The sequence below is a fragment of the Dermacentor silvarum genome, chromosome 1 (assembly GCF_013339745.2).
Source record: "Dermacentor silvarum isolate Dsil-2018 chromosome 1, BIME_Dsil_1.4, whole genome shotgun sequence".
Taxonomy (NCBI): domain Eukaryota; kingdom Metazoa; phylum Arthropoda; class Arachnida; order Ixodida; family Ixodidae; genus Dermacentor; species Dermacentor silvarum.
The window spans coordinates 423,355,185-423,368,287 of NC_051154.1; the positions used below are offsets into that span (position 1 = coordinate 423,355,185).

Below are 13,103 nucleotides of genomic sequence, written 5' to 3' on the forward strand. Positions count from 1 at the left end.
TGTGCACTTTTTTCAGAGTGTGTTACAAGTGGAGGACGAAAGAAATCAACAGCGCCGACACATGATAAATAGTATTCATCGATATGTTGACGATATTGGCACAGTCGACGGTATGCATACTTTTGCCATGAATCACAGCCTCTATGAATGCAACATGCTCATCGCGGTTGTTATTGTTGTTTCATGTGCCTGATTATGATTTATCAACAATTATCCCCTATGAACTGCCTCTTTCTTTTTGACACCTAGAGATTAAAAGGTGGTCATTCAACATCTTGTCCTTCAATATGCTCTGCAAGGAAAATGGGCTCTACTACCCGCTACAACTTGGACTTGTAGACTACTCAATTGAGCAAGGTTTCATACGAGCCTTCCACAAATTCATCGATCCAGGTATGGGATTGCTTCTTTAAATTTTTTTTAATTCCAAGCTTTTGCATGGTAGCTTCTGATATTAATTGCCACGAACTTGTTCTCAGGTCCAATACCTCTTGGCTTTGCAAGTGCTGCAAAAGACCACAGTAAGTTGCACTATTGTTTACATTAGCTTTTGAGCAGTGACTTGTTCACTGGCACAATGTATATTGGTCATACTATGACTCAAGTCTGCGATTTACTTAGTCTGCTTTGTGCTATCACCATCTTTATGAAAGGGAACACGCAATCGCATGGCCAGTAGCCTGGTCGGCCACATGTTGTGTGGTGCTGTGGCGAGATGGGAAAACAAAATGAGAAGGGCACCGATCCTTTTTCTGCTTGCATCTCTTCATGAGCATTTTTTTAAAATATTGTAATTTTTATTGTGCCATGCCTGTAAACAAGAACAGTTTCATGTGAATTTTATATAGAAGCACTGCATATATCGCAGCTTTGGAAGCGCTCGTAGTTAAACCGTGAGTATGACGGGCAGCGTGATTGCCCTAACAGATTCTTCTGTCTCTCTCCGCTCACAAGCACTATCAACACAGAAAGAAGGAAGCGTGCTGGAACAGGTGCAGACTTGCAGGAATGGCACCGCTCTCTCTCCTTTTGTTTTTCATGTCGCCATGGCACTGTGCGACACGTCGCTGGCTAGGCTGGTTGCCATGCACTTGCACGCTCATTCATAAAGAAAACAATAGAACTTTCGTAAACTTACCCCTGTGGGCACCTTGACTTTCGTCAAGCTCATAATCCAATGCTTATCTCACCACAAAAAAAAGGTAAATACTTTGTGAAAATTATTTATTTCCCAGTTAAGGGCATTCATGTTATATTTGAAGGTACGCTAAAGAGAAAAATAATTGAACTGTTACATTACCAAAAAAAAACAAAGCCTCTCTTATGACAAAAAAACTGAAGGCCGGTGGAGGCAATGCCTTGTAGTTCCCCACACCAGCTCGCTGCGACGTCATAGATTTTCATGGTGCCTGCTTGGAGTTAATTTTTTATTGGTAAATATGGTCTCCGTTGTGGTTCTAAAAAAGGGAAAGGCAACCTGGCACGTTTCAATAACATTTCCCAAGCCACAATGGCCCAAATATGGAACTTGAAATCTGTGATCTTATAGTGGTATACTTGTGCTGGGATTTTGGCGGGTAACAATGAAAAAAAAGAAAGGTGGAAGTTTGGCTTTCTCATTCTTTTCTAGTAACCATTTTGGTAACAGCTAAAGAGCGCAAGAAAACACTCGCGCGCACATGCACGTGCACGAAATGACGCAGCTTTTTACTTGTGAAAGGGTTTGCGTAAACAGCAAAGTTCTTTCTTGGGTTCCTGCATGTGTGTGTGTGTGTGTGTATGTTTTTTCTTGTGTTCTTATGCCATAATGTATTATCAACTAGCCCTGTTACAAGTTATCCTAGTATTGAACATTTTACTGCAAAATAAATGAAAAGAGACTTTGGAAGAATACTTCAGTGTAAAGTGATCTAGTGTTTTTGAGTACGACACTTCGTGCTGTTATAGTGAAACAGCGCAAGGAAAACACGGACGAGAGAATAACACAAGGACGAGTGCTGACTACCAACAGAAGGTTTTATTCGGTGTGCACAAATATGCAGTCAGTGCTCATCCTTGTGTTCTCCTCTCGTCGGTGTTTTTCTGGTACAGTTACACTATGAAGGTATCGCACCAACTAGCTTGCTCCCAGACCTTAAGTTCTTTGTAGAGGTTTGTATTGGTAGAAATGGCACAAAAGAAGACAAGACTAGAAAATGTGACTGGAGGGAGCCCTGACGACCGGTCTCGTGTGCAGTCTTATTTTGTGCGATTTCTGCCAAGAAGGATTTAGCATTTCCTTTTAGGGACCCTTGAATTTGCAATGACTGGGCTGCTAGTGAAACTATTCGGTAAATTTCTGCTATATGTTGCCTGCATATACGACTTCTTCTCTTTTGTGATTAGGCGAAGCCACGCATGGCATCCCCATCACGGGCTTTGAAGAAGGCACAACCGACTACAGGAGCGTTGTCCGTGACCTGATGGCATACCTTCGGCTCCCGATTGATGAGGCGAACCTTCCACCTCTGTTCTGCATGCAAGACCACATATCACAGGCTGCCTGTATTCTGGCTGCCTGCTGTGGCTCGAGGAACATGGGAGTGAGTTGTTCATTTGTAGTTCACCTGCTTATCTCCGTAAAAACCCCCATATAGCTCGGAGCCGCATATAGTCGGATGTGTAATTTGGGGACAGTAAAAGTGGAAACAAAAAAGTTTGCGTCCGCATATAGATGGAGTAAAACGATCACACAAAGCATTTATTGCCATTGCACTTCAATCTTTAGTCATCGTCGTTCGATGCACTTTCCTCCGAGAGTCAACTGTCGGAAATAACCTCCAGTAGAAGCTTGTCTTCAGTGCCATTATGTGCGTTTAATATGGAACATTTCTTGAACGCAAGGCAGATGATCTTCTCGGGAATGCAGGCCCAAGTGTTGGCGATCCACGAGCAGAGCATTGCTGTAGAGGCCCGTTTCAACCGTCTGGAAGGAGTCTCTTCAGGCGCGCCCGACCTCATCCACCCCATATAGCAGTGCTTGATGCTGTCTTTGAATGGTTTATTTATGCACGCATCAAGTGGTTGCTAGTGGGATGTCATCCAGGGCGGATAATGAACTCTGTGCCGGACTCGCGACAGGAGTCTTTTCACCGAGTCAGCCAAGTGACCGCGAAGAGCATCCAGGACAAGTAGTGATGGGAGCTCCAGCAGTGCTCTAGGCCTCCAACACCACACAGACTTTATCCAATCAAGCACCAGTGCTTCGTCCATCCACCCTTTTTCTTGACATCGGATGACAAAATTTTTTTGAAACTTCTCCCCTTTTGGCAGATTCTTCCGTTTGAACACCACATAGGGTGGTTGCTTGCTCCCGTTCTATGCAGGACATTATTACGGTGACCCGCATCTTCTCATTTCCACTTCGCCTCACGGAATCTTGCTTGGAGCCTTTCTACGAGGGCATGTCCTGGTATACTGGCGATTGATGAGCATTGCTGATCTGGTCCAACTGAAAGCTGACCGACTTTCGCAGCAAAATTGTGCGACGCTGAAAGGCCACAAGCAGCTCTTAGTAGTTTTTTTCTGGCAGGTTCTGCTATATATACAAGCTCCGATGTATAGAAAAACCAGCGCGGTACATGAAACGAGACACCCAGTGCTTACTTGCCTAGAAGTCCGTCTGCCGAATGCCTTTTTCTCTAGCAATCTCTCTTGCCTTTGCTTTCAGCAGCTAGATGTTTACAGCGAGGTGAGCAGCTTGTTGCTGTTGAACAAAGTGTGTCAGGTCAACTTCTTCTCAGGCTGTAGCACACAAAGGGCTTTCTTGTTGCTTCCTCCAACCGGCGAATGATGTGCTTTTTCACACCGAACTGCAGCCCTGCAGTACAGCTGCGAGTGCTTTCTGCAGCTACGATCAGTATTCTTTTAAAAGTAGCCGAATACTGTTTTCACGATCCTGACATTGTGCAAAGTGTTGCCATTGCGTAGTGAGCGTGTTTACGGGGGTGACTGATGATGGCGCAAGAACCTGATGATGATCGCACTGAGCAATATCGATATCGGAACTGCGAATTTGACCTGAAAATTGTTGGGATCCGCATATTATACGGGGTGGAAATTGCACTTTGTAATCAGGAAGAAATACTCTACCTATACGAGGGTGTTTACGGTATGTATCTTATGTTAGGGCTCATTCACACCAGTGACTCTCAGGGGTTGCATGACCGAATTGTTCGTGGCTGCAAGTGGCGCCAGAGAACACAGGACAAGCATGCAGATCGACACAATGGCAAGGCACACTGACAACTGAAAGTGTATTTCCTGATTGCACAGAATAAGTGCTTTCTGACAAGTAATAGACTGAACAACAAACAAGGGTACAAAGAAAAGCAAAAAAAAAAAAACTACTGCATGTTCCATGCCAGATCCCAATAGGAAACACACGTGCTTCTCGAGTAGGATAACAAGCCATGCTGACACAAGATTCTCCCAGCCTTTTTATCACTAGAGCTTCCATTCTTTCTGAAGGCAACTGATCAGTCTCGGTCTCCTTGCTTGGCGCCCGCATTCTCTGGCACCGTTTGCAGCGATGATAGACTCACTAGCCCTACAGCATGTTTTTTCAAGTTGGTTGGAAATGGTTCGCTGATCTTCATGGCTTGATAGAACATTGAGCAAAGCGTAGTCAAAGATGAAATAAGTTCCAACAAACAACACTGACACAAGTGATAACTTGCAGCTGGAGATATGCATTGGGAACCCTCGCTTTGCCAGACAGTCTCATCTGCATACATCAAGCCTTTTTCTGTGACTGTTTTTTATCATTATCAGCGTATATATTTGTCAACTGCAGGACGAAGGCTTCTCTTGGAGATGTCCAATTACCTCTGTCTTCCGCTGACTGATTCCAAGTCGGGCCTGCAATTTCTCAATTTGATCACACCACATAATACGAGGGCAAGTTTTCGGTCTGACATTTAAAACCTACAGTGATTTCAAAACTGCCGCTTCAGATACACAGCGCCATCTCTTAGGAGGCCAGTGTACGCGTTTGAACTCTGCGCATGTTCGTCAGTAGCATGCACTTGCCTGACAAACACAAGGCACGCTAAATGGCGATTATGCTAAAAATCGAGTATCGAGCCGTGGTTAGGTTCCTTACCAAAGAAGGGGGTTCTCCAAGTGTTATCAAACAACGTTTGGATAGTGTGTACGCAGAAGCTTTCCTTTCTTGTTCCACCATGAAGGAGTGGGCAAAACAGTTTCGCCTGGGAAGAGAGAGCATTAAGGATGAACCCAGCAGTGGTCGGCCCGTGGAGGTGATAACCGAAAGAATTGTCTCTCTCGTTGAGGACAAAGTGCTCAACCACAGGAGGCTGAAGTTGAAAGAAATCGCGACACGGGTGGGACTCGCTGTAAAGACCGTGTTCCGCATAATTTATGAGAAGCTTCACATAGCAAAGGCCAGTGCCAGATGGGTGCCGTGAATCCTTTCTTTTGTGCAGAAGGAGCATCGTGTGACCTGTTCTCGTAAGTTGTTAGAGCTTTGTCATGGGAATGAGAAAAAAGTGCTGGAGTCAATTGTCACTTGCTTTCGAGCTTCTTTGTTAACCTTCAAGTTTCTGCCCCATACGTTAGCACCGGAAGAATGCAGCGATTGTGCACTTTTCAATGACGGTGGTAAGCTCCCAGTCAGGATATGGCAATGCCTCGGCCTGCCGTATGCACTCCAACCTAATTTTATTCTTCTGTAAATTTCCTTCTCATGATCAGGGTCCCCTGTGAGTAATTGACCTAGATAAACAGACTCCTTTACAGACTCTAGAGGCTGACAGGTGAACCTGAATTCTTGTTCCCTTGCCAGGCTATTGAACATTATCTTCGTCTTCTGCATATTAATCTTCAACTCCACTCTTACACTTTCTCGATCAAGGTCCTCAATCATTCGTTGTAATTTATCCCCATTGTTGCTGAATAGGACAGTGTCATCTGCAAACCGAAGATTGCTGAGATACATTCACCATTGATCGTCACTCGTTAGCCAGTGAGTACTACCTCTTTTCAAAGCTGAAGAAAGATCTTCGAGGCAAAAAATTTGCTGCTGATGATGAAGGGAGGAGTGCCGTCCGCAGACATTTTGAAGACAAAATTCTAGACTATTTTTGAAGGGCATAGAAATGTTAGTGCAGAGGTGTAAGAAATGTGTTGGAAGTGAAGGGAGATTATATGGAAAAGTGACACAGTTTGATTTCTATCTCTATTAAAAGTTGGTCAGGTTGGAAACTTATGGAATTACCCTCGTTACTCTATTGACTTTGGCTGCGTTTCCCTTTTCTTGACACCCATTCTGCAACTCTAATATACCACCTACCACCGGTTATCTACCATACGAATTACATGGCCTGCTGAGCTCGAATTTTGTTCTCCCAATTGTCAACTAGAATATCCGCTGCCCCCCGATGTCGTTCTAATTCACATTGCTGTCTCCCTGCCTCTTAACCTTGCCCCTAGCATTTTTCGTGTCCCCTGTGATTAATTAACTTAAACGTTCCCTTGCACAGTTATGAAATTCTCGTTCTCTTGTCAGGCTATTGAACATTACCTATGTTTTCTGCATATTTATCTTTGGCCCTACTTTTACTCTTTGTTTGCCAAGAACCTCAATAATTTGTTGCAAATCACCTACATCATTGATGAACAGGACATTGTCGTGTCCTAAGCAAAGGTCATTGATATATTTGCCGTTGATCCTTACTCCTAGTCCTTCCCAGTCTAATGGCTTGAATACATTTAAGCACACAGTGCATAACATTGGAGCGATTGCGCCTCCTTGTTTGACACCTTCCTTGATCGGTATTTTGCCGCTTTTCCTGTGAAGAATAAGGTGGCTGGTGGAATCTTCATAGGTATTTGCTAAGATGTTTGCCTATACTTCCTGTACTTCCTGACTCTACAATGCCTTCATGACGGCTTCTATCTCTACTAAACCAACACACTTCAGTAATCTATGAAAGCCATAGGCAGCAGAACCTCGTTGATACTGTTTTGTACAACTTCCTGGCGCCAACATTCATGTTTGAGAAATACAATGAACTAATGCAGTTACGCTTTTTTGTGTACCGGTTAATACGTTTCCTGAAAACACGATTTTTCGGCACCAACATTGAGTACATCGCAAAACTACGATTGCGTGATTCGTTTTTTGGCCACTAGATCCCATGTGAACAAAAAAAGGCACGAGGCTCACGTGATTGAGAGCAGTAGGTGCTTGCCATGGCCGCTTCTCGGCAGTGCTCGCCCGCCCGTGTCTCATAAAAAAGCCGGCATGCACACAGTTTCTTCTCCCAATCGCTTTCACAGCTATCACCGTCAATCCTATCGTGATAAGCAAATTTACCTACTGTTTCACAGCGTGTAGCATAGTGCCACTAGAAGCGTACTGTACGCTTTTAATAGCAGAATAAATGCACCGCCGTTCCCAGCTTCAGAAGGTGTGAAGTGAGCTTAGTGTTTCGCTCTGGCAGCGTCATATTCCAGCTCGATTTTTTTTGGTTTCTCATGGCCCTCTTAAAACAAGATGCAACAGGAAGAAGACAAAGTGCTTCTCGGTCTGATCGGGTCCTACCAACTCGACGCGCGTCAGCATCTCGTGCCGCAACAATTGGTGCAACGCTTCGCCTTATGTCTATGTAACTATAGTTCATTGTGCCAGTTTTTTAGTGACTTCGGTTCGTAAGTCGTCGTGGTTAGTGCGTTCTTCTCTCTCTCTCTCTTTTTATTACAAAGCTTATGAACGAGGTTCTACTTTATATAGTTGGTTGTACTCTTTCAATCTCTTAATTACCTAACTGATGATTGGGTGTGATCCATTGTTAAATACTCCTTCTAGATGCTCATCTGTTTTCTGGGTTTAGTGAAGTCAAGTGTTGCTGTGGTTCTATTGGAAATCATTTTTGTTGTGTGCGAGCGGAGAGAGTGACCCACTAGACAGCGCTTGTTAGGATGCCCCACTCCATCGTCCCTCTTCTTAACTACATTGTGAATGTTTTGTGCAATACCGAAAGCAAGCTAATGGGTCTATAATTCAATTCATTAAGGTCTCCCCTTTTATGTATTAGTATGATGCTGGCATTCTTCCAACCCTCTGGTACACTTGAAGTTCTGGGGCATTGTAAAAGGGCTTCAAGCTTTTCGAACATGGTATCACCTCCATCTTTGATCCTACCATTGTTGTTACTGCTATATTGAATGGGCACTGTCGTAAGTATTGCCACGGGGTTTGCTTATAGGATGCTTGCTTTTAGTAACGTGTAAATGTGATGGACAAAGGCTTGCAAGTGGCAACCGTATTCCATCTCACCAGGTGCACTTTAGTGAATCCCAGGAGGTCAAAATGAATTTCAAGGCCTCACCGGTGCCCTGCACTACGGCGTGCCTGATAATCAGAACTGGTTTTGGCACGTAGAATCCCAGAAAGAAGAAGAAGAATTTCAAGAAGGCTTCGTCTACGGTGTCTCTCACTGCTCGTGTGTTGCATTGGAATGTGAAACTCGGTCATCTAATAAGTCAGTCAGTCAATTTTCTTGCCGTGTGCACAATATGTCACAAAGTCATAGTGTGAAAAGTGTCATCCCACAAGTCCCCTTTTTTCGTTAACTGTTGCTAGGGCTTATACGAGAGTGGGAATTCTTCTTGCTCTGCCAAGCAGTTATCGATAATTCTAGTTCCTTGCACAGATTTTCATCTTGCTTACCTTGACTTAATTCCATGCATTTGTATTTTTCCGATTGGGTGGTGTTGCAACACTGTCAACTGTGCAGTTTCACGCTGGTTTCAGCTGTGCTGTAGGTGGCACTGTGCTTACACAGGGTTCACCGTGGACTTTCCAGTCTGGGACATCCTGCCACTTCTGTGCAAGCTGCGAACTGTGGTTGGAGAGATCTCGCATGCCGAAGCTGAGAACATCCTCAACTCTGCCTTGTTCGACTACGAGCTGAAGTCTATGTAAGTATCCTCCTCACACTACTATTCCAATTACTTCTACCAGGAAGCTACCAGAGCAAGGCCTCATTAATCATCTTGTAGTGCAAAGACACACAATATGACAAATCAATTCTGCATTAATCCACGAGGTAGAAGGCGTTTCATGAAAGGGAAATATTGTCTGGCTTCATTTCCTCGACCAAGACAAAGAGAAACACATACTTATACGTGTTTCATTTGTAGTTTCATGCTACTCTCAGGTAAATGACAATTTTCTCCGAACAACCATGGTCTTATTTGATAAGTGATGTATTTATATTGCAATGCAAAAAATGAACTGATGTGACACTTGGTGGGGAAGTGCCCCATAAACAACTATTGAATAAAAATACTCTTTATTTTGCTTTGCTAGCAACACCTTTCGTTGCTGTGCTCAAAAAGTGGCACATTATAGTTGGTTATGTTGTTGACAGGTGTTGTGACACTTAGCAGACAACCTCCCTATTTTTCACCAGCCATTCTGTCTGGTTTGAAACACGTCTAGGGATTTCTTCCGAGCCAACATGAATGATGACCTCTGAAAATGACTATTCCTGACTGAAGAATGTGGCACACTTGGTTAGCTACATACCCTCAAGTCACTTTCAACTCCTGATGACACCATGAATATATCTAAACACCATTGAGATCTACGTAACCTTTTAACTCTCATGTTCTGTAGTAAAAAAAAGTATAAAGAATTTCACGATATTTTTTTATTCCAGCAAATTACTGCGTAAAATTTCTGTGATTTCTTTTCCTTTCACTTCCAGGTGCGACAGCTTCTTATGCGCTGGACGGGTGTTCAGGACGTGCAGATTAATCGCCAGGACGATTTTTGCGACTACAGTGGAATCTGGATGATACGAATCCCACGGGGTCACGAAAAAAATTCGTATTAGCCGAAATTGGTATCATCGAAACACAATTAAAACTAGCTAAATTAAAGAGTCGACAGGCAAACTCACTCAGGCACACGTACGTAAAAAGCAGTTACAGTATAGACCACTTATAACGTAACCGTTTATAGTGCAGAACTGACTACAACGCGGCCTTTTCCGACTCCCGTTTACCCTCACACAGAACTCCATGTATACGCATACCGCTTACAGTGCAGCAACGTGAGACGAAATTGCGGCTTCCGCGGGAAAATCTCGCCGACAAGGGCGGTAGCGAGCACGAGGTGCGCCCACCGATGGGAGAGGAGATCAACGAATGCGATGCGGAGGAGGAGCATGTGACTTGGAGCACAAGTTCAAGGGCGATAAAGTCGTCACCGCGCGCCATATGTGCGAGTGAAAGGACGCGCGCCTTCACGGAAAGGCCGTGGGGGTATGGGAGGGAGGGGGGGGGGGGCGACGCTGTGCTGGGGCGTGCGTATCTTGCAACCGAGCGCAAGGGTAACTTTCGACGAAAATCTCCCCACGCGAAAAGAGCAAAGCGGGAAGGTAGCGCTGAAGGGAGGGAGAGGGCGGGCGCTCCTACTCTGCCAACAAATGCGTTCTTTTGCGCCTGTGCCGGCTGTCGGTGTTGTCGCGAGCATCGTATCTTGAAAGCGATCTCCACACGGCTCTGACCTTTGTATGCGCTGTGCTTATGCCGCTCAGTTTCCGTTGTAGCGATAGACTGCACGAACCTTCGCTTGCTGCGGCGGCCGCCGCAGTGAGCAAAGAGACAAAAGAAAAGCAACAAAAGCGCCACCGCTTCAAACTCTTCGCGCCCCGTCGCGGCTTCCGCGCTGTCCGGCGTCGCGTCCGCACCAAAAGAGAAAGGGAAAATGCGCGTGACTGCGCGCTGTTCTCTTTCGCGGCCGTCGGTGGGGCGGCGTTTATTCGTATCAACCGACGCGGGTCGAAAATCGATTCGTAACAACCTTTCTCTAGCACGCTGCAAAGTAATGGGGCTCGGCCGGGACCTCAGAAAAATTCGTATCATCCGGAAATTCGTATTAGCCGTGATCGTATCATCGAGATTCCACTGTACATTGTGGTGACGTCAACGGGCCGAGAATGGCAGATCTCGTCCCTGGAAGAGCTGCTCCTACAGCATTGGCTGCCACAGGCCATTGACCTTGTTTTTAAACGAGGGTGTTTGTGCGTGCGATTCTAATAAAATGTGAATGTTGTTGGGAATGGTACAAATGGATTGCCTTTTCCACACATGCACTCGATGTACTGTGAGGTACCTCCGAGACTCCCACGTCCACTTCGCCAATCGCCCGACAGATGGCTGCACCTCTCTGGCGTTCTCCCCGGCTTTCCCGCCTTTAGCTTGGAGAGGAGAGCTGAGTGAGTGTCTGCCCCACTGCCAGGTAGGACTGTTGTGTTGAGTCGCGCTGGCGCACGGTAGCCCTTGTATTGTTCTGTATGCCTTGCCAACATTAATAAAGACGTTGACCTGCATCGACGTTACTGCCTTCCTGCCAAGCCTCAAGCATCTCCCCCCAGCCTCGCCCTCACATTTGGCGCAGTCGACAAAGAATCTCGCCTCGCCGTTCACTCACACCGTGCCTGCACTCCCAAGCCCGCCTAGTCGCCGCCATTGTCTACCTCCTTGCTCCCGTCGAGTAAGCGCCATGCCGGGATTGAATTGGGCCGAAGTCGACGTTGCCACCGTGGCATGCTTCAGCACGGAGTTTCTGCAAACCGAGCTCATTCGCCGTGGAATTGATGCTACCGGGTCAAGAGACGACCTGATTCAACGTTTGACAGCGTGCCTGGAGGAAGCTCGTGCAGCGATTCCGAAACAAGCACAGAGACTGGCCTCGGCGCCAATTTCCTCGACCAGCTGCACGTTCCCTGCCTCGCACCTTACTCCGACGGTTTATCAAGCAATTCCAGGCGCAGCCTCGCAAGTGTATGCGCCTGCCTCGTACGTCCCACCGCCACCGTGGTCCTACCCCACGCCGCCGCTCGTTTGAGACGCCGCAGCCATGCCAGCGCATGAAGTTTTTTCGCCGCCACAGGAACCACAGCCTTTTGTAACAACACCCAGCTTTGTAACGGCTCCACGGTACCCCCAGCCACCATCTGGAGTGCCATTTTCGCCAATGTCACCACAGTACCAGGCTCCTTCCTTGCCACAAATGCAAGTGACAACCATGCCCGACGTATCGTCTACCCTGCCATTGTTCGAGAACTTCCACAAGCACAGTGCGCGTTTATGGATTGAGGAGATTCAACGAACGCAGCAGCTAACTTCGTGGTCGCCAGAAACAACCCACCTGACCGCCGCAAGCAAGTCGAGAGGCACTGCGAAAAACTGGCACCTGACTCTTGGCGCGCAGTTCCCGACTTGGGATACGTGGCGTAAAGCTTTCCTTGACGCATTCGCCGACGAGCTGACTCTACTGCAATGGCAGCAGCAAATTGTCCCAAGTACATTCCAGCTCTCAGTCACTTCGCGACTATGCCTAGGCAAAGCTTCGAGTAATCGAGAAATGTCCAGCGCCACTGACGGAGCCTCGGAAGGTGGAATATCTCCTGCACGGCATTCAGTGCGCGGGGAACTGCAACAAGCATAGCAGCGCAACGCCCATCGTCAGTAACCAGCTTCATTGATATATGCACCCAGCTTGACAGGGCTATGCAACATATGCAGATCGCAAGCAACCGGGCTGATCGTCCTGAGCAGACTCTTCGCAGTCAAAATAACGGGACTACGCCTTCCAGACAAGTCTCTTCTGCATCGTTACTGCCTTCAGTGGCGCCTCCAACAGTCGGCAGTTTCAAGCACAGCCGTGTGCCCCAGTCCCACCCTGTCAGTCCTCCACATAGCCGTCGCATAGCAGATCTACCGCCTGCTGAGCAGGAAGCTCGGTACTCGGCTCTGTCACAGCGTTATGGTGTCCCTGCGTTTCGCCCAGGACAGTCATTGAGCGAAGCTGTTTGCTTCAAGTGTCACGAAAAGGGCCACCTAGCATCGAAGTGCCCAACAAAGCAAGAGAATGTCACACAGCAGCCAGCCACAGCTTCAACATCACTTCATGCAGCAGCCCCTGCGCTGCACACGAGCCCTTAGGAAGGCATCCATGGCTCCCATTTGGAGTGTTCATTCTTTACAGCTGACATTGCAATCTTGGGCTCCTACGACGCCTTCCC

The 13,103-nt window shown here is 46.6% G+C and overlaps 2 protein-coding genes across 3 annotated transcripts in view; one reads left to right on the forward strand and one right to left on the reverse strand.

Annotated features, from left to right (window-relative positions):
* Positions 1 to 13,103, reverse strand: part of LOC119437635 (60S ribosomal protein L34-like) — a 262,305-nt gene that overhangs the window by 220,100 nt on the left and 29,102 nt on the right. The window lies entirely within an intron of this gene.
* LOC119437640 (protein maelstrom homolog) lies at positions 21 to 10,323 on the forward strand. 2 transcript variants are annotated; one of them, XM_037704631.2, is made up of 6 exons: positions 21 to 110; positions 250 to 393; positions 480 to 521; positions 2,386 to 2,582; positions 8,850 to 8,985; positions 9,777 to 10,318. In XM_037704631.2, the coding sequence occupies exons 1-5, from the start codon at positions 62 to 64 to the stop codon at positions 8,976 to 8,978; spliced, it is 561 nt and encodes a 186-aa protein (XP_037560559.1). In that variant the 5' UTR covers positions 21 to 61; the 3' UTR covers positions 8,979 to 8,985; positions 9,777 to 10,318. The 2 variants fall into 2 exon arrangements, with proteins under 2 accessions (XP_037560559.1, XP_049516708.1); XM_049660751.1 differs by lacking the exon at positions 2,386 to 2,582 and having other exon boundaries at positions 9,777 to 10,323.